We start from the raw sequence: 22,189 nt of genomic DNA, 5'->3' as shown, positions 1-22,189 counted from the left end.
GTTTTCAGTCCTTTTCACTATATTTCCCCCTATCTTTCTGATAATCTGTTTTGGGTTTGTTTCAATATTTAAATAAATGCTGCATGTAAATAATCGCTGTCCCTAGGAATCCTTTGAAGGGGTACAGATGCACTGCTATCCTGGATTTTGTCATGGAACTCTGGTGGAGATACTGTGCCTGTTATGATTAAGAACTGCTCATTAGCCCTTTAAACATATCTGTGAGGAAGAAACACTGGAATATAATGTGCTTTGCAATTTTGTTCCCTATTAGAAAGCAGACGAGGAGGATGTTGTTCTCACACCTGATGGAACCAGGGAATTTTTGACATTTGAAGTTCCACTTAATGATTCAGGATCCGCAGGTCTTGGTGTCAGTGTCAAAGGTAACCGGTCAAAAGAGAGCCATGCGGATTTGGGAATCTTTGTCAAGTCCATTATTAACGGAGGCGCAGCATCCAAAGTAAGCGAATGCCAGCTCTATTGAGTTTACGTCCATCAATACAAATGTTTACCTTTACCCCTATAACTATTTTGGAAATGTAAACACTACAGAGGAGGTCAGACTGTATATACCTCATAGATTCTGTTTCTGAGGCCTATTAGTTAATCTTGGGAGACACAAGACAGATTAACAGGAGAAAAAGGTTAACATTTTATTGAAGTTAATATTTTAAATTTTACATATATTGGGGCTCCACAGAAAAAAAGTGTAAACTGAAGAAACAGCGAGACTTGGAAGGTTATATACTATTTAAGCAAAGAGCAGTACATTGTGTTTAATAAAAGGAGAAAGGGTTTGGGCTTCTAGGAGCTGTAGATTTTGGGAAGGTAATTATATCAGGGAAACTAATGATAAGGTTTATTTTGTAAGGTTTGTTTATGCAGACTAATCTCTTTGCCATCTCTGTCTCTGGTGTTGAACATTGTCCTTCCTTCCCTGGTTTGGGAAAAGTGAGGGGACACCTTCATAAAGGAAATGCATGTCCTGTGTTCAGGAAGAAAGGGGAGAGCATAGAACACCTGCTGTGTCTGCCATTTCTCAGTTGCCATCAGCTCAGAATCATTCTTATGCCAAAGTGGTATATTTTGTGTTGGCATATTCTGATATCCTATAACACTTAACAATATTTTGTTAGTGTGTGTGTGTGTGTGTAAAAAACAGTGATCTCTCATTTTGGGGTGATGTCCATGGCTTCAACTCCCCATTTTTTGTCTCATAGATTTTACAACCCATAATCATTCTAGTTAAATGAAGATAATCTATGCAAAGACCTAGTTTAGGTTCTGGCTCTGAGCTCCATATAATAAAGGTTAATCTTTTTTTCCCCTTCACTGTCTATGGATCACTTATCCTATTTCCCAGTGTAGAGAAAATTTCCTGGTTGTTTGTTAAGAGGGCACTTCTCTCTCTGTACTTGTCTAATAGCCTTGAGCTTTGGCATATCTTGGGTTGTAAATAACCTCTGTGGGTGTCTCTGGAAGCAAGAAAGTAATCACTTTGTATCCTTTGAATTAGTACCCTATTTTGGTAAACAGATTATGATAATGACTTGATTTACAAATGTATAAATGACTGAAATGGACAAAGGCTACGGTGACTGGACAGTATGCTAGTATTCAATTGGGAAAGTCCATTAGGATTAAAGTCTGCCCCCCCCCTCTTTTTTTTTTTGGTGTTGTTTTTATTTTTTTTAACTAAAATGAAAGCAACTTCTTTTATAACAGACTTGTTTTTACCTGTTTGCTTCTCAGGATGGAAGGCTTCGGGTGAATGACCAGCTGATAGCAGTGAACGGAGAATCCCTGTTGGGCAAGACAAACCAAGATGCCATGGAAACCCTCAGAAGGTCCATGTCCACTGAAGGGAACAAGCGAGGAATGATCCAGCTCATTGTTGCAAGGCGAATAAGCAAGTGCAGTGAGGTAAAGAATAAATAAATGAAAAGACCAAAGACACTAGTTTTCGAAATTATAATAAGACGGAGTTTCAGTCCTGACATTGGACTGAGCATGGCAAGTCCTGGGACTTTTCCTTGAACCACTATAAATTATCTTGGCTTGCTGTGGTTTTATTGTATTATCAGTGAGTTGTGATGTGTTTTCCTAGTTCCGTGCCCAAAATATTCTTACTTGCTCATTCGTATTTCTGTTGCCAACCTAACAGATAAGATGGGGACCTTAAAGGCACCTTTAGCTGAGATCATACCGTTCTGCTCAGAGCCAACAATTCTATTCTATTCAGCAGTGTTGTAGCTGGTAGGGAGATGCACAAAACTAGAGTTGTTCGGTTGTTTATCAAAAAAAGGATGCCTCTTTCAAAGCCCCTTTATCCCTTGGCATTGTCAAAAGTGTGAGCCTCCACTTCTATCTGCTACCTCCTCTTTCTCCTTCACTATAGGTTAACTGCTTTTCCCCTTGAGTGCCTGCTTTTTCATTTTTATCTATTATGTAATACATACTTAGTTGAAAATATATGCTGTACTATGTAATTAGGGGTAGTAGGAATATTATGGTCATGTCTTCCCAAATAAATAAAAACATATGTTCTTTTTTAGCAGGGCATTTGAAAATTAAAGGTAAAACTAAATTATATATATGTAATAAAAAACTAATATTGGAACCTTAAATAAATTTCATAGATCTATTCTAAATTATGTGCCATCAATAGTTGGGACTGGATAAGTTTATGAAGAACAGAACTTACTGAAAATGTGGTTTATTTTTATTGATGCTAAAATTCCCACATTTTTAAATAAAGTAAGGAAAAATTACTAACAAATCACGCAAAGAAAATGCTATCAAAATAGCTTGTGTTTTTCTTAATTTTAAAGTCCATGTTTAAAAAAGTAGCTAAAGCAAGCTTTCTAGGTTGTGATGATCACTCATCTGATTCTATAATACAATCATATTTTTAAAAAAAAATGTACTCTTGAGCTCAGTGGGTAGTCAGTGTAGAGGCAACCACGTTTTGAAAGGTTATTGACCATTGACTTGCTTTTGTGTTGTTTTTAATTTCTAAATGGAGAATGAGTTAATAGTAATTAAATTAATTTTCATACCAATAAGAGAATAATGTAACTGTAACTAAAAATCTCACAGTGGAAAGCAGTGTGATGTAGAAACATTCACTTTTATTATATAGCTATAAATGCTAATCCCTCATACTAGGCTACTGGACTAGTTTTCTTGAATTATTTGGTTGTCAAATAATTAACTGGTCTTTTTAATGGAAGCCCTTTAAAGTGCTACATGAAAAATTCTCAACAGTAAGTTTACCAGATACATTGATCTTTATTAGGTTTTTTTTTTTTTCCTGAAACTATAAGTGCACATTCCTCAAACAGTACATGTAGGCTGTCCCAAAAATGTATTAACAGCTGATAACTCAATTGATGTTTCTTTCTTTTCAAATTTAACCCATTGGGATTAATAATTACTCAAAGTATATTTACATTTTTGAGGACACACTGTAATTATTAAACAAATGTTTATTGAATATCCACTGTTTTAAGAAAGTGTGTTAGATCCTGGGGTTATGGAGGCAAATAAAATAGATGTGACCCTTCTCTCATAGAACTTACACTGTACAATTGTTATGCTATTAGACTCTTTAAAAGATACTAAAATTAGTAACTCCTTGTAAAGTTCTCCATCAGAGAAAAACGTTGAGTGTTATAGGGAAACTTAAAAACACTAAGGTCAGTGTCCTGGAGAAGCCTTTTATACCGACAGGGTTAAACTAAAACATTATGCAAAGACAGAAGGGTCCCATTCAGCTTCCCATAAGGCTTAAGACATAATTCTGCTGTTGTTGTAATTATATTACCTTTGGAAAAACATCCCTTGGAATTAATGGGAGGGTATGTGTACATTATATTACAGTAAATATTGATATAAACATAGGGTGTATTGTCATGAATGAACCTCAAGCTAAACAAAGTGCTTGAGTTCTCTCCTTCTGGATCTGTTAGAAAGCTATATAGTCCAGTCTTTGAAATATTATAAAACTGTATTTTACAAACACTTCCTTATATCAAGAGTTTGTATACTTACTTTCATGCTAGAGAAGATGAGAATTTGCAAAAGAAAATCTTCTTTGTCACAACTTTCCTTGCCCTTATATGTGGGAAGTGCTGTACATATATTATTTTAGTGTTTTTTAAAATAAACTATTTGTCACATATCTATATTGGGTATTAACTTGCCCTGTGTTTCACAAGTATCTATCCCTCTACAGCACACTGGAGGTTTTCTTTGGAAGGTATTTCTCAATCTGTTTTGCTTGACATTGCAGGAATCTTTAATACCACCTCATTCTTGAATCATTTGTTACCTGCTCTCTCTCTATTCTTCTCCTACTTTACTCCAGCTCTTCTCTCTTTCGTCTTTCTGCCTGTCCTTTTATTATTAGTGTTCCTCACGGCTCTTCCTGGGCTCTTTCTTCTTCCTGTGCACATTCTCCCTGGGTGATCTCCACTTCCTGGTCTTTAGGTACCACCTAGATAAGTGATCCATAACTCTGTTCTAGCTCAGAACTAGTCTTGTTCCAACTGACCATGGAGGTATTCACTGGTATGTCTCTCAGGCACCTAATTCCAGGGTGCTCCAAACTTTATGCTTTTTCCTCCAAAACCAATTCCTCCTTGAGGTACTTCATCCTAGTCACCACGTCCCCATAAATGACACCACCATTCCTTCAGTTTTTGAAGCTAGAGATTTGGGATACTCTTTATCTCTCAAAAACCTTTACTATCTCTTCTCAATCCATTTTTTTCTCCCTCCTCTGACACTGCCCACATTTGTGCCCACTATTTCCCTGAGCTCACTGCTGCTGCTCCTGAAGGGTTACCCTGCAATCAGGAGTTCTCTCTCACTCCATTCTTTACACTGCTGGCAGGCAGATTTTTCTACAAAAACAAAGTGGCCATGTCACTCCCGGCTGAGGATCCTTCAGGAGTTTTCTGTACCCTTTAGGACTGGTGCCAATCTACTCCCCAATGTCTATTAGGGCATGTAAAACCTGTACCCCTTCCAGCCTATCCCTGTGCAATCTCTCCTCTAGCTCTTCTACACTACTTGCAGTTTCTCAAATGTTCTGTATTCTATCTTACCTCCAGGTTTTCACCATGAAATTGTCCTGCTTCTTATCCTGGCAAAGATAACCTTTAAATTTCAGTTTTCTCTCAAAAGTATTTCCCTAGTTCTGTATACTTACCTTCACTCAGGACTGTCATCATTTTCTTCTTGGTTTTCCTTTGCTGGAACTATAAATTCAGAGATGGCTGGGCCCTCATCCATGGGCCAGGTTCGTATTTCTGTCACTAGTGTCCAATCCAGGACTGACACGTTTCATTGTACAAAATGATAAAGGAGACAATCCTAGAGAATCTGGCAATTTTAGAAGAAAAAGATAACTTAGTTACTGCTAGAGAGTGAAGATCTAAGAAAACCATCAGGCAGGTAATAAAATTAATATCGTGACAGAGATTTGGATTTTCTTTGCTCCTCAGATCTAGTGCTCTTACTTAAATATATCATCAAACATTTTCTAAGCAATCATCGTTTCCTAAAAAGAGAGAGAGAGAGAGAGAGAGAGAGAGAGAGAGAGAGAGAGAGAGAGAGAGAAAGAAATGGCTTCCCCTTATTTTGTGCACATCAAGGATAGATTAATTTTTTTAAAGAACAATTTCTTAAGCCCTGGCATTCTTTTTCATTGAAAAGAATACAAAAAGCAGGCTTCCAGTCAAGATGGCGAGTAGGAAAACACTTTGCTTGCCTCCTGTCATGACCACATCAAAATTCCAACTCAACTACAGAACAGTATCATTGAAAACCACCTGCAGTCTAGCTGAATAAAAGTCCTATAACTGAAGTTTTAAAGAAGAAGCTGTGTGAAGACTGGTAGGAGAGACAGACTCCTAATGGGCTAGTCATACACCTCTTGTGGTGGTTAAAAATCTGGAGAAATATCTTGGCTGCAGAGGTTCTCCTTGAAGAGCAAGGGATTTCCAGCTCTATACCAGGACCCCCAGCCCAGGGTTCCAGTGTTGGGAAGAGAAGTCCCAATAACTTCTGGCTGCAAAAACCAGCAACGATTTTGGCTGAGTGAGACAGAGCATTTCCAGAGTCCCAGGTATTTCTCTGAAAAGCCTACACTTTCATTTACTTGGTCTCACTCTCTCTGAGATACCTCGCTGGGGTGGCAGCTTGAAAGTCACCAGGGACATGCAGGGAGAAACTGAATTGTATGGCTTTGGGTTGGAGGGGTAGCTTTTTCCCAGACAGAAGTGCTGGCAGAGGCCATTATTCCTTTGCTGAGCCCTCTCCCCACAGAGCCCACAGGTGGGTGCCACATCTGAATCTCCGTAACCTGGTTAATAACATTTGACCTGCCTTGGTGATTCCTTGAGACCCTGCCCCGCCCAACTTGTAGGCCAATTCAAGCCCTTTTTGGTGGCTTTTCCACACAAGCAACCTATCTTAGCTCTTGATGAGGATTTTCCTAAAATCTCACAAAGGCTCACAAACCCCATGCAGCAGCATCTGGCCTCAGCGTGCCCTGTACCTCTTGTTAAGTGACCCCAACCCCTGCATGAGGGACAGCCAGACTTGGTTTGCAACTTGGCCTCTTTGGGGAACCTCAAAGTCCAGCACAAGAAGCTGACACCTGCAGATTGCTTTATATCTCATGCTGAATGGCCCCAGGCAGGGGACAGGCATCTGACTTTGGCCTGCGTCAGAGCCCCTCCCACGATGCCCCAGAACTAGCACACCAAGTGGCCAGTTTCAGACCACATCAGAGTACCACTCAACCATCTCAAAAAATGACGCACCCAAAGTGTAGATTCAGCAGGCATTGAGCCCCAATAAAACAAATCCTGCTTCATAGAGTTGGCCCCTTTATAACAGCTCCTCCACTGTTATACTGTCATGGCCAGTCCTTTCAACCAGTCAGCCCAAGGGTCAATCCTTCCCATTGATATGCCAGCAACAATCAAGGCTCACCTACAGCAGGAGGACACATACAACAAATACAAGGGACACATCTGGACCTCACAGCTTAGGTGAGTAACCAGGGAAATTGCACCACTAGTTCCAAAAGGACAACTACTACATAAGGCCACTACTCTACGAAGTCTGGGAGACATAGCAGATCTACCTAGTACATGGAAACAAGCAGAAGGAGGCAGCTAGAACGAGGAGACAAATATGTCCCTAATGAAAGAACAGAACAAAACTCCAGAAAAAGAACTAAACAAAATGGAGATGATCAATTTTCCAGATGCAAAGTTCAAAACACTGTTTATCAGGTTGCTCAGTGATATCATAAAAGTAGAGATAGAAAACATAAAAAACCCAGAAATGAAGAATATAATTACTGAAATGAAGAATATATTAATGAAAATCAATAGTATATAGGTGAAGCAGATTTGGAAGATAGGTAGCAGCAGAATATTCCCAAACAGGGCAGCAAAAATAATCCAAAAAATGAGGATAGTTTAAGGCACACCTGGGACACCATCAAGCATACCAATATTCACATCATAGAGAACCAGAAGTAGAAGAGAGAGAGCAAGGAATTGAAAACCTATTTGAAGAATTAATGACTGTTATATTCCCTAACTTTTGGAAGGATATAGACATACAAGTGCAGGAAGTCCAGAGAGTTCCAAACAAGATAAACAAAAGAAGCCTACACCAAGACACATCATAATTAAAATGTCAAGGGTTAAAGGCAGAGAATCTTAAAAGCAGCAGGAGAAAAGCAGTTAGTTACCTTCAGGGGAGCTTCCATAAGACTTACCAGCTGATTTCTGAACAGAAACTTTGCAAGCCAGAAGGAATGGGCATGAAAGATTCAAAGTGATAAAAAGCAAGGACCTACAACCAAGATTATTCTACCTAGCAAAGCTGTCATTTAGAATTGAAAGACAGATGATAAAGATCTTTCCAGACAAGAAAAAGCTAAAAGGGCTCATCATCACCCAACAGGCATTACAAGAAATGTTAAATGGTCTACTTTAAGTAGAAGAAGATAAACAAATATGAATAATAAAATGGCAATGATTACATATGTATTAGCTATTTAAATGTAAATGGAATAAATGCTTCTACTAAAAGACATAGGGTGGCTGAATGAATAAGAAAAGATTAATTTATATGCTGCCTATAAAAGACCTACTTTAGACCAAAGATACACAAACAATGAATGAAAGAGATATTTCATGAAAACAAAAACAGAACAAAAAATGGTGGGGTATCAGTACTAATATAACACAAAGTAGATGTTAAAGGCTCTAACAAAAAATAAAGAAGGACCCAGCAATTATACCTCTGGGTATTTATTGTAAGAAACCATATATTTTTTGCAGCATTATTTACAACTAGAGGCCCAGTGCACAAAAATTTGTGTACTCGGAGGGGTTCCTCAGCCCAGCCTGTGCCCTCTCGCAGTCTGGGACCTCTTAGGGGATGACCACCTGCTGTTGGAGATTAAACCTTATCTGTGATAACATTGGCAAATACGTTCTCCCATGCAGTGGGCTTTCTTGTTGTTTTGTTGATGGTATTTTTGTGTGTGTTTTTGCTGTACAGAAGCTTTTTGTTTTGATGTAGTCCCATTTGTTTATTTTCTCTTTAGTTTCCATTGCCCTAGGAGCTGTATCGGTGAAGATATTGCTTCGGCATATGAAATTGAGATTTTGCTGCCTGTGGATTTCTCTAATATTTTTATGGTTTCCTGTCTTATATTTAAGTCCTTTGTCCATTTTGAGTTTATTTTTGTGTGTGGTGTAAGTTGGTGGTCGAGTTTCATGTTTTTGCATGAATCTGTCCAATTTTCCCAACACCATTTATTGAAGAGACTGTCTTGAATCCATTGTATGTTCTTGCCTCCTTTGTTAACTATTAATTGAGCATAGTGGTTTGGGTCAATTTCTGGGTACTCTATTCCATTGGTTTATATGTCTGTTATTATGCCAGTGTTAGGCAGTTTTGAGAACAGTGGCTTTGTAATACATCTTGATATCTGGTATTGAGATCCCTCCTACTTCGTTCTTCTTTCTCAGGATTGCTGCAGCTATTTGGGGTCTTTTTTTTTTATTCCAGATGAATTTTTAGAGAGTTCATTCTAGCTCTGTGAAATATGCCATTGGTATTTTAATGGGGAGTGCATTGAATCTATAGATTGCTTTGGGTATTATGGACATTTTAATGACGTTGATTCTACCAATCCATTAACACGGTTTGTTCTTCCAGATGTTTATGTCTGCCTATATCTCTTTTTCAGTGTCTTGTAGTTTTCTGAGCACACGTCTTTTACCTCCCTAGTTAAATTTATTCCTAGATATCTTAATTTTTTTGTGTGATGGTAAATGGGATTGTTTTTTTAATCTCTCTGTGGGTTCACTATTGATGTATAAAACTGCCAGAGATGTTGGCGTTAATTTTGTATCCTGCTACATTGCCAAATTCATTTATTAAGTCTAATAATTTTTTTATGGAGTCTTTAGGGTTTTCTATGTACAGTATCATGTCATCTGCGAGTAGTAATAGTTGTACGTCTTCTTTTCCAGTTTGGATGCCTTTTATTTCTTCTTGTCTGATCGCAATGGCTAGTACTTCCAGTACTATGTTGAACAGGAGTGGTGAGAGGGGGCATCCCTGTCTTGTTCCTGTTCTCAGGGGAAATGATTTTAGTTTTTGCCCATTGATTATGATGTTGGCTATGGGCTTGTCATATATGGCGTTTATTATGTTGAGGTGTGATCCTTCTATTCCTACTCTGCTGAGAGGTTTTATCAAGAAAGGGTGTTGAATTTTGTCAAAAGCTTTTTCTGCATCAATTGATATGACTATGTGATTTTTATCTCTCAATTTGTTTATGTGATGTATCACATATATTGATTTGTGGATGTAATAAATCCTACTTGGTAATGGTATATGATCTTACTGATGTAATGCTGGATACGATTTGCCAGAATTTTGTTGAAGATTTTGGCATCTATGTTTATAAGGGGTATTAGCCTGTAATTCTCTTTTATTTTGTTGTCCTTATCTGGTTTTGGTATTAGGGTAATGCTGGCTTCATAGAATGAGCTTGGATGTGTTCCTTCATCTTCAATTTTTTTGGACTAGTTTGAGGAGGATAGGTTTTAGTTCTTCTTTGAATGTTTGGTTAAACTCCCCTTTGAAGCTATCTGGCCCCGGGCTTTTGTTTGCTGGAAGCTTTTTGATGACTGCTTCAATTTCCTCCATAGTTATCGGCCTATTGAGATTTAAGATTCTTCCTGATTGAGTTTTAGAAAGTTGTAGTTTTTAGGAATATGTCCATTTCATTGAGGTTGTCTAATTTGTTGGAATAGAGTTATTCATAGTATTTTTTTTTTTTTTACAATCCTTTGCATTTCTGTGGGGTCTGTTGTTATTTCGCCTCTTTCATTTCTGATTTTGTTCATTTGGGTCCGCTCTCTTTGCTTCTTGGTGAACCTGGCTAGAGGTTCATCAATCTTGTTTATCCTTTCAAAGAACCAGTTCTTGGTTTCATTGATCTTTTGTATTTTTTATTTTTTTTGGTCTCTATGTCATTTATTTTTCCATTGATCTTTATCATTTCCTTCCTTCTGGTTACTCTGGGCTTTTCTTGTTGCTCGCTTTCTAATGCTTTACATTGTAGAGTTTGATGATTTATTAACATTTTTTCTTCTATTTTGAGGTAAGCATGTAGAGCTATAAACTTCCTTCTCAGGACTGCTTTCATTGTATCCATAGATTTTGGGTTGTTGTGTTTTCATTGTCTTTCATTTCCAGGATGTTTTTCAGTTCTTCTTTGATCTCTTTGGTAACGCAGTCATGGTTTAATAGCATGCTTTTCAGCTTCCAAGTGTTTGAATTTTTTGGATTGTTTTTATTGTAGTTTATTTCTAACATTATGCCATTGTGGTCTGAGAAAATGCTTGATATGATTTCAGTCTTCTTGAACTTGGGTAGACTTTGCTTGTGACCCAATATGTGGTCTATTTTTGAAAATGTCCCATGCGCACTTGAGAAGAATGTATATTCCATGGCTTTGGGGTGAAATGTTCTCAAGATATCAATTAAGACCATTTGATCTAGTGAGTCATTTAGAATTGCTATATCTCTGCTGATTTTTTGTCTAGAGGATTCATCCAGTGATGTCAGTGGTGTATTCAAGTCCCCTACTATGATTGTATTGTTGTCGATCTCTCCCTTGATATCTTCCAGGAGGTTTTTTTTTATGTATTTGGGTGCTCCTGCATTGGGGGCATATCTGTTTATCAGGGTTATATCTTCTTGTTGTATTGATACTTTTAGTATTATGAAGTGGCCTTCCTTATCTGTTGTTATGGCCTTCACTTTGAGGTCTGTTTTGTCAGATATAAGTATTGCTACCCCAGCTTTTTTTTAATTTTTATTTTCATTTGCCTGAAAGCTATTTTTCCATCCCTTCACTTTCAGTCTGTGTGAGTCCCTTGTTCTGAGGTGGGTCTCTTGTAGACAGTATATATATGGGTCATGTATTTTTATCCATTCAGCCACTCGATGTCTTTTGATTGGAGCATTTAGTCCATTTATATTTAAAGTTATTATTGATAGGTACTTTTTATAGCCATTTTTATTTTTTGTGTCTGTGTTCCTTCTTCCTTTTTTCTTTTTTCTTTTTACACCAGTCCCTTTAGCATTTCTTTCATTGCTGGCTTGGTAGTTATAAACTCCCTTAGCCTTTTTTTTTCAGCGAAGCTCCTTATTTTCCCTTCAATTTTGAATGATAGCCTTGCTGGATAGTGTATTCTTGGATTCAGTTCCTTGCTTTGCATCACTTTGTAAATTTCCTTCCATTCCTTTCTGGCCTGATGTGTTTCTGTTGAGAAATCATTTCATAATCTAATGGGAGATCCATTGTACATGACTTTCTGTCTCTCTCTTGCAGCCTTTAAGATTCTCTCTTTGTCCTGAACATTTCCCATCATAATTATGATGTGTCTTGGTGTAGGTCTTTTTGGGTTCATCTTGTTTGGGACTCTCTGTTCTTGTGTGACTTTTTTTTTCTTCCCCACATCAGGGAAGTTTTCTGACATTATTTCTTCAAATAGGTTTTCTAACCCTTGTGCCTCTTCCTGTCATTCTTGCACCCCTATTAGTCATATATTGCTTCGTTTCATGTTGGCCCAAACACTCCCTTAGGCTTCCCTCTTGGCTTTTAATTTTTTTCTTCAATTGCAGTTCAGTTTGGGTGTGTTTTGCTTTCTTGTCTTCTAATTCGATACTTTGATCCTCTGCTTCTCCTAGTCTACTGTTGAAATTTCCCATGGTGTTTTTTATTGCAGCTATATCACTCTTCATTTCTTTTTTTAAATATATTTTTATTGATTTATTCAGAGAGGACGGGAGAGGGACAGAGTTAGAAACATCGATGACAGAGAAACATCAATCAGCTGCTTCCTGCACACCCCGTACTGGGGATGTGCCTGCAACCAAGGTACATGCCCTTGACTGGAATCGAACCCGGGACCCTTCAGTCCGCAGGCTGACACTGAATCCACGGAGCTAAACCAGTTAGGGCACTCTATTTCTTCTTGATTCTTACATAAGTCCGTGATTTTTTCGTCCATCTGGTTTATGAACTGTATGACCCTTATTCTGAATTCTTTTTCTGACATATTGCATGCCTCCATTTCACTTAGCGGCTTTTCTGGCGATTCCTACTTTTCTTTCCTTTGGGGGTTTCTTTGTGTCCCCATTTTTGCTCTTACTGAAGGATCTAGGTGTTGAGTCATGCAGGGGCTGCTCCTTGTGTGGCAGCTGTTCCTTGGGCCATAGCGGCAGCGGCTGCTCCTCAGTTGGTGGCAGCTCCTCTTGTGGGCACTGCTTGCAGCAGTGTTGGCTCCTCTGGCTGGCGGGGCCAGGCTGCTTGTGCAGTTGCTGCCCCTTGGACAGGGTTGAGCTGCTTGCGAGACTACTGGTCCTCGGATGGGGGCGGGCTGTGCAGGACTGCCACTCCTCAGCTGGGGTGGGCTGCTTGTAGGCTGCTGATCCTCAGACACGGGCAGGCCACGTGAGGCTGCCTCACCTCAGACTGGGGCGGGCTGCTCGTGGGGCTTCTGTTCCTTGCACAGGGGCAGGCCGTGTGAGGCTGCTGCTCCTCAGAGCGGGGCGGGCTGCTCACATGGCTGCTGCTAGCACGGTTGTGGTGTTGGGATAAAGTGTTGGGCTGACCAGAGGGGAGCACACTTATGAAGTCACAGGGGCCCGCACACATGGTCACTGGAGTCTCAGTGACCGTGAGACCAAAGCTGAGGTAGCAGGTAACTAGTGGAGGTGGCTGTAGAGTCCTGAATGTCATCTGAGGGCACCCTGGGTGATGATGAGGCTGGGATCCCAGTCACAGAAGCTCTCCCCTTCAAAAAGGTGTGGCCTCTGTGGAAGACTTTGCTGCTCCGGGACTGTTTGCAGTGGTAGCAGAGGTTGCCTGGTTAGGCGAGCCCAGTCAGCCTGCCCCCAAAGGTCCTGTGGGATCTAACTGTGACACGTACACAAACCCCTCTTTTGTTCTTTCACTTACTCATGCTCTCTCCCTCACTGCTGCCCTCTTCCTGCCTCTGTAGTTGGGTCTAGAGCAGTGATGGTGAACCTATGACATGGGTGTCAGAGGTGACATGCGAACTCATTTTTTGGTTGATTTTTCTTTGTTAAATGGCATTTAAATATATAAAATAAATATCAAAAATATAAATCTTTGTTTTACTATGGTTGCAAATATCAAAAAAATTCTATATGTGACACGGCACCAGAGTTAAGTTAGGGTTTTTCAAAATGCTGACACGCCGAGCTCAAAAGGTTCACCATCACTGGTCTAGAGTGTTATTGACCCGTTCATGGATGTAGTCTCCTCTCCAGGTGACTGGTTATGTGGCTCACTCTCTACCACATTGGCCAAACAGGATAAAATTGACTTAGACAGGACACATCACAAAAGGGAACAAAACACGAATGTACTTACGACACCGATAGCGTCAATGTAAGCGACCACCAGAGAAAAGAGAACTAGGGGAGAGAAAAGAGAGCACAAATGATATAGCAGAGAGAAAAAATGGTATGAGAGAAAAGGAAATGAAGAAAAAGGGAAAAAAGCCCATATATATATATATATATATATATATATATATATATATATATATATATATATATATATATATATATATATATATGGGGAAAAACACCAGAGAACAAACAGATAAACCAAAACATAAAAATACCAAATACCCAGTAAAGAGGATGGTGGCAGAACCTTATATACAGAAAGTAAGTTTAAGGAATGTGATGTATATGGGGAGGACCTCAGTTCAGTATAGTGGGAGTAGGAAGAGGATGAGTGGATAAGAATAAAGGGAAAGAGAGGGAAAAAAGAAATTAAAAATTTTTTTTTAAATGTTAAAAAGCAGGGTAAAATAAATAAATAGAATGATGACAAAAATAATGTGAAAAGAAATAGACAATAAACAAACGAAAAGAAGGAAAATAAAAAAAGAGACAAAATAATAATCTACACTAATAAAAGAGAAACATGGTAATTGGCGTACGACCGCTACCCTTCCCATTGGCTAATCAGGGAGGTATGCAAATTAACTGTCAGCCAAGATGGCGGCCGGCAGCCAGGCAGCTTGACACTAAAATGAGGCTTGCTTGCTTCAGTGACGGAGGAAACCAACATTTCCTGCCTGCCTTGCAGGCCTCTGAGCCTGCAGTTTCAAACATTATAACAAATATAGACGCTAAAAAAAACAAACCCAGAAACCAGCTTTCAGCGAGCTGGGATCTCAGAGCTGGAGTTGATACAGAGTTTCGAGAACCGAAACAAACCAGATACCTGCTTTCAGGAGCGGATACCTAAGAGCTGGAGCCTCAGAGCTAAAGCTGGCCCAGAATAAAAAAGAAAAAAGAAAAAAAGGAGCAGTTGGGAGCTTCAGTCCCAGCCTGAAAACAGCCCTCAGCCCCTCACCCAGAATGGCCAGGCACCCCAGTGGGGACCTCCACCCTGAAGGGTGTGTGACGAGCTGCAAACAGCCATCATCCCCTCATCCAGGCTGGCTAGGCACCCCAGTGGGGACCCCCACCCTGATCCAGGACACCCTTCAGGGCAAACCAGCCAGCCCCACCCGTGCACCAGGCCTCTATTCTATATAGTAAAAGGGTAATATGCCTCCCAGCACTGGAATCAGCGGAGCTGAGAGGACTCCCAGCACCGGGATCAGTGTGACAGGGTGCAGTGTCCAAACCCCCTGATTGCCCTGCAGCTCTGTGTGTGACAGGGGGCAGGGCCACAACCTCCCTATCGGCTCTGCTCTGTTCGTGACAGGGGAAGGTGCCCCAACCTTCTGATTGGCCCTGCTCTGTGAGTGATAGAGGGCGGCGCCCCAACCCCCTGATCCGCCCTGCTCTGTGTGTGACAGGGGGCGGTGTGCCAACTCCCCTATCGGCCCTACTCTGTGAGTGACAGGGGGGTGCTCCTCAACCCCCTGATGGGCCCTGCTCTGTGCGTGACAGGGGGGAGCTCCCCAACTCCCTGATGGGCCCTGCTCTGTGCGTGACAGGGGGCAGCGCCCCAACCCCCTGATTGGCCCTGCTCTGTGCGTGACGGGGTGGCGCCACAACCTCCCCATCGACTCTGCCTTGAGTGTGACAGGGGGCGGTGCCCCAACCCCCCAATCGGCCCTACCCTGAGCGTGACTGAGGGTGGCATCGCAACCTCCTTTCCGCCCTGTTCTGTGCATGACAGGGGGCGGCGCCCCAACTCCCCAATCGTCCCTGCTCTGATCCCAACCAGGGGCTGCACCTAGTGATTGGGCCTGCCCTCTGCCACCCGGGAGCAGGCCTAAGCCAGCAGGTCGTTATCTCCCAAGGGGTCCCAGACTGCGAGAGGGCACAGGCCGGGCTGAGGGCCCCCCCCCCCCCATCGAGTGCACAAATTTTTTGCACCGGGCCTCTAGTAAAATAAAATAAAAATAAAAATGAGGGCTGGTTTAAGATCCCACTCTTCTGTATTGTCTGCCGCTTTTCAGTTTCCTGTTGCTGGGACTGAAGGCCTCTCTTTAGGCCAGTCCCTGTAGGCTCTCAGGAACTATTCAGATTTTTTTTTACCTTTGTGCCACTTGGTGTAGTCTGGGTGAGGCTGTATTGGTTGCCTGGAGACTGCAGGGAGGGGCTATCTCCTCAGGAGAAAATGGCTGCCTAGGTCCAGTATGTCAGATATGACTCCTTGCCAGACTTGCAGCCACCTCTTCCTGACCGTCTCCTTTCCCCGGCCTCTCCCCAGACTCCACAAGTCTGCACCTCCACCTGCACCTCAGCCATAGGTGAGTGTCTGTATTTGAAAGGTCCTATGAACTAGGTTCAGTGAACAAAAGCAAAGATCAAAAGGCTGGGAAAGAACTGCAAGCCCCTCTCCCAGTGGCACAGCATGGCCTGGGCAGCCCCCTCTAGGCTCAGTTTTTCGTGGCTTTGGACTCAGATCTAGAATCCCCTGCTGCCAGTAGTCCTGTGGACCTCCTTTCTATAGTCAGACGCTATGCGTGTCCCAAGGGACATGGCCTTGGTGCCATGCGGTTTCTGTCTGACCCTCTGGGCTCCGAGGTCTCGCAGTTCTCTCCAGCCCATATCCTTGATTTTACTGTTCTCCAGGCGTCCTTTTCCTTTCCCGTCTGCGAATTGTCTCACCAGCTGTGTCTACTTTGCCAATTTGGGTGGATGTTATTCAATTTAGTTGCTCATTGTTTCTGCTCCGGGATAAGGCTTGGAACACATCCCTTTATTCCACCGCCATTTTGTCTCTCTCCACAATTACGCTTTTTAATGCTCTAATGAAATTAATATTTGTAGAAGTTATTGTTAACATAGCTTTTAGTCGTTTCATTATATCTCTGTTAGACATGATCTCTTTTTAAAAATATATATTTTTATTGATTTGAGAGAGATAGAAACATCATGAGGAAAGAGAATTATTGATAGGCTGCCTCCTGCAAGCTCCCCCAACTGGGCTTCGAGCCATGACTGGGAATCGAAACAGTGACCTCTTGGTTAATGCGTTGACGCTCAATCACCAAGTCACACCAGCCGAGCAAGACATGATTTTATAAAAAGTCTTGTCTTAGTACCAACAAAGAATATGAGTAGGTGAACTTTTGTCTTAGACCCCATACTGAAGGATTTAGTTGTGTCAAGCACTGTTTTAAAATGAATTCTCTCTCTAGGTTTAATCCTCTTAGAATTTGAAAGTACTAGAGGCCCGGTGCACAAAAATTTGTGCACTCAGGGGGTTCCTTCAGTCTGGCCTGTGCCCTCTTGCAGTCTGGGACCCCTTAGAAGATGTCCACCTGCTGGCTTAGGCCCGCTCCCTGGGGGATCGGGCCCAAGCTGGCAGTCAGACATCCTTCTGGCAGCCTGGCAGCCCTCGGGGGATGTCCACTTAACAGCAGGGAGCAGACCTAAGCTGCAGTCAGACATCCTTAGTGCTGATAAGGAGGCAGGAGAGGCTCCTGTCACCACTGCTGTGCTGGCAGCCTTCAGCCTGGCTTGTGGCTGAGCAGAGCTCCCCCTGTGGGAGAGCACTGACCACCAGGGGGCAGCTCCTGCATTGAGCGTCTGCCCCCTGGTGGTCAGTGTGTGTCATAGTGACCAGTCATTCCCAGTCGTTCTGCTGTTAGGATCAATTTGCATATTACTCTTTTATTATATAGGATAGAGGCCTGGTGCATGGGTGGGGGCCGACTGGTTTGCCCTGAAGGTTGTCCCAGATCAGGTTGGGGGTCCCGCTGGGGTGCCTGGCCAGCCTGGTTGAGGGGCTTATGGCTGTTTACAGCTGGTCACACCCCCCTCTGTGGGTCCCCACTGTGGTGCCTGGCCAACCTGGGTGAGGGGCTGATGGCTGTTTGCAGGCTGGTCAAGCCCCCCGCCCGACCCCAAATGGGGACCCTCACCCCATGGAGGTTTGGCCAGCCTGGGTGAGGGGCTGATGGCTGTTTTTAGGCTGGCCATACCCCCTTTAGGGTGGGGGGTCCCCACTGGGGTGCCTGGCCATTCTGGGTGAGGGGCCGAGGGCCATTTTCAGGCTGGCCAAGCCCCCCGGCGAGGGAAGCTCCCAGCCTCTCCTTTTTTTCTTTTTTTCTTTATTCTGGGATTTATTTACCTTCTATAGTTGAAACTTTGTAGCCTTTTGCAGAGGCTACAGGTGGCCATGGGAAGTTTGGCTTCCTCCATCACTGGAGCAACCAAGCCTCCTGCTGGCTCCAGCTCCGTGGCTGCCGGCTGCCATCTTGTTTGGGTTAATTTGCATATAGTCGCTCTGATTGGCTGGTGGGTGTGGCTTAAGGCATAGCGAAGGTACAGTCAATTTACATGTTTGTCTTTTATTAGTGTATATATATTTTATATATATATCATGTTCAAAGGCTGTTAAATCGCATTGTTTACCCAGATCTTCAGAAAAAAATCACTTCTACTGTTGTGGTAAACAACCTGCTTCCCTATTTATAATGGTCTGGCCCTCTAGTAACTTCAGCGTGAAATTATAGCTAATTTGCCTAGAAAGGTCAGGTTGTCATAATAATCTGGCCACTCAGTGTATATTAAAATGTAAAGTGGTGTAAGGCATCATTTATGATTCTCTTCATTTTATGTATTAAGGAATAAATCTGGAGAGGTCAAACTATTTATTTAGTAGCTGTAAGGCCAAAGTACTGATGAAGTAATTTAGTGTTCCTTCCTCTTATGCATGTAAGTGGGTCTAATTCACTATGAATGTGTTGTTCAGGCAATTTGTATTCTGATTGTATTGGGATGTAGTGTACAATGAAAGCACAGACTTTATTTATGTTTTTATTGATTTTAGAGGGAGAGGGCGACGGGGGAGAGAGAGAGAGAGAGAGAGAAAGAGAGAGAGAGAGAGAAGAGGGGAAGGGAGGGGAGGGGAGGGGAGGAGAGGGGAGGAGAGGAGAGAGAAACATCCCCTGCATACCCCTCCTGGAGATTGAGTCTGCAAGTTGGGAATGTGCCCCAACCAGGAATCAAGCTGATGTCCTCTTGGTATATGGGACAACACTCAACCCACTGTGCCACATCAACCACAGACTATATTATCACACAGAGTCAGTTACACTCTGGGTCTTCCACATACCGGTAGAATAACTTGGGGAGATTCCTTCACCTCTCTGATCCTTGCTGTTGTCCACGTGTTGATTGAAAGGAAATTACGTTTGATCCTGCATGAAAGCAGAACCTGAATCTGGATCCTAAATGTCCTGCCACTGTCCTCCAAAGCTAAACCCTGTCTATTCTTTTTCTGTTCACGTATCCTTTGGATGTGAGTATTTTCTCAATGTATAATTGAAATCTAGGTCAGTTTCTTTTAATTTCAAATTAAAAGAACTCCATCAAATTTAAAGGCCTACTTCTTTGTGGACTAGTGTATGTAAGATCTCTATTAACCATTTTAAGGAATCTCTGAGTCATTGACTTCGAATTAACTTTATTCATCTCATTATTCAATCAGTGTGTGCTCTGTGCCAGGCATTGGGGATAACAGGTCAAGTCCATGGTGACTGAAATATCGAATAATGAGATCATTCCAAGTACTAAGTAGGACCCACTTCTAAATTTGTGGAAAGGGGTGAGGGCCATATCTATACCAGCTTTTCAGTGTTTATAGTCGAGATAGTGGGATACATTTTTTAAATGTGAAAGACATCATTCAACCTGCTAATGCATACTTTAAACAACATGAAATTTTACTAAACCCCACAGAAATTGTATTAGTTTTATATAAGAAACCAAGATTTTAACTTTTCCTAATAAGAAGAGAAGGCCAAGTATATAATGAAAAGCATATTTGCCCTGACTGGTTTGGCTCAGTGGATAGAGCGTTGGCTTGTGGACTGAAGGGTCCCAGGTTCGATTCTGGTCAAGGGCACCAAAAAAAAGAAAAGCATATTTATTGGACAATATCTAGCTTTTTGTTGTTAAATATCATGTTCTGATTATAAAAGCAAAATATGATCATTTGAATATCTTTTTAAGGAGCATATTATTTATATTATTTTTAGATTTTGAGATCATTCCATTTTTATACCTTTGTAAATAAAGTTCTGAGAAATATTGATTCCCTTGAATCTTTATTATTCACTTTGCTTATTATTTCGTAAGGATAGTGAAAACAAAGTGAAATAACTGGCCTGGTCAAACGTTATCAGGTATTTTTTGAACCGTGATATACATTCCCACAATACTTTAGGAAAAGACAGCATCACTTTACACTGCTACACGTTATGTTAATCTTGCTTCAACCTGGAGCTGATTTGTCTTCAGCAGTTGTCGAGCTTTCCCATTTGTAGGGAAAGAGCTCTGTACTGAATGAAGCTGGGTTGAGTAACATTTTTGCACCTTAAACAACAAAGGAAAAAGTGAAAATTGCAGTTCATTTCTCTTTTTTTCTAATTAAGCTTAATTTTGATAATGTTTTAATATAAGGAGTCTGAAAGGGCCTGGGAGCAGCCTGAATTATAGAAAGGCCTGGACTGCTCTCCCAGGGCCACCTGGCTCTGCCTTCTCCCCTGAGAGCTGAGTGCCACACTTCTTGTTCCTAAGCTTGTTTTCCAATACGCTCACACAATTCATCAAAAGATTTTAAATCAGGTTTTGTTTTGTGTTTTTTGTATTTTTTTTTAAATAAAAAGGCATTGTATCTTCTGTTAAATATTGATATACTAGTTCATTGATTTCTCCATTTAAGTCTGTCTTTTGAGATGCAAATTAGATATGGTTAGTGAGGCAGGGGAGGTGTCTACTCTTTCCTAGGAAAGTGGTCAAGTTGGAAGTTCTATCTGAGCAGGCATCTTACTGTTTTTCTCAAAAAGCCCTCATGGACAGTTTTTTTTTAATCTAATTTGTATTTGACTTTGTAAAATTCTAAAGTAGCCTCTTGGTATATTTAGGACTTTCTCATAAGAGCTTTATAAAGATTTTATCGTCTAAAAAACTGCAGTTATATAGTTTAATTAAACATACTGGTTAAGCAAACTTGAGGATGTCTTATGATGAAATAAATTGTTGCATAGCAAGTGGGCCTTATGTGTAGAGCATCTATTGTATAGCAAGTCTCTTTAAGGTATGTGCTCATTTTAAAAATTCAAATGTATTTGTTCTTAAAGATGTCCGGTATTTGTTTTGTTTGCTTTTGTTTTTATGTCCCCAAAGTACCTTGGAGTTTAGCCTTATTATTCTTTCAGAAAATATTCTTTTATTCTTATACTTCAGAGACCTTGAATGTTTCATTTACTTTTCAGAAAAGCTGTCAGTTGTAATCTGCAACTTAAAAAAAAAAAACCCTAATAAAACAAATGCTCATTTCACAATTTAAACCTTATTGAGTCTAATTCACTGGCGCTGTGAGTTTATTTTTCTCCTGCAGTTTGACGTGCCTCAATTGTAATTGTATTGACCCTTCAATGCATTAAATCTCCCCACTGCTTATCCGACTGGGAGAGATAAGTCTACAATTCGGAACTTCATTAAATATCTCATTTACATTAAACAGATGATATCTTCTTATAGAAATCATAATTTGTTCAGGCAACAGAACTGCCACAGTGGGATTTCATCTGTTTGGAAAATGCAGTCTCCTTCCAGCTTTGCTGTGTTGTGCTGGGCTGCCCTGCCTCCCAAGCACTCTCTGCCTCTGGCTGCAGCCAGCACCCAAACATCCTAAGATATTGGTCCCTGGGTGAACCTCAGAGCCCACATTGGGAGGAGTGTAGTTAAGTGTGCTTTGTTCCTCCTTGAAGCAGATTTGTTTCAAGGCCTTACTAACATAGGTTTTTTATTCATATTATCTTTATGGGGAATATGACTTACAAGGCACTGCTGTTTTAAAGAATGCCACATGTAATTTTATTCATAGTGATAGAAATTGACTCATGTTTTGCTTATTTAGGACATTGTATATGTTTGTGAAATACACATCTTTGCCTATTTCGTTAGAATATTATTTGTATACTATTAAAGTGCTTTTCTCAGTTATTCACTGTCTCATGCTTAAGATTACAATCAGAGAATAGGATGATTATTCCTAATGTCTAGCAGAAGAAATTTAGGCTCAGTGTATTGTTCAAGACACATG

At 41.0% G+C, this 22,189-nt stretch overlaps 1 protein-coding gene across 28 annotated transcripts in view; it reads left to right on the top strand.

Moving 5' to 3' along the window:
- The window catches only part of PARD3 (par-3 family cell polarity regulator), a 780,879-nt gene that overhangs the window by 449,267 nt on the left and 309,423 nt on the right, over positions 1 to 22,189 (top strand). For all 28 annotated transcript variants that reach the window (XM_059655793.1, XM_059655831.1, XM_059655947.1 and 25 more), the window contains 2 exons: positions 275 to 463; positions 1,756 to 1,926. In XM_059655793.1, the coding sequence (XP_059511776.1) occupies positions 275 to 463; positions 1,756 to 1,926 (360 nt within the window). The remainder of the gene's footprint in view (positions 1 to 274; positions 464 to 1,755; positions 1,927 to 22,189) is intronic.

The sequence above is a fragment of the Myotis daubentonii genome, chromosome 1 (genome assembly GCF_963259705.1).
Source record: "Myotis daubentonii chromosome 1, mMyoDau2.1, whole genome shotgun sequence".
Taxonomy (NCBI): domain Eukaryota; kingdom Metazoa; phylum Chordata; class Mammalia; order Chiroptera; family Vespertilionidae; genus Myotis; species Myotis daubentonii.
Note: the sequence above shows the minus strand (reverse complement) of the source record. Positions and strands in the feature narration are given on the sequence as shown.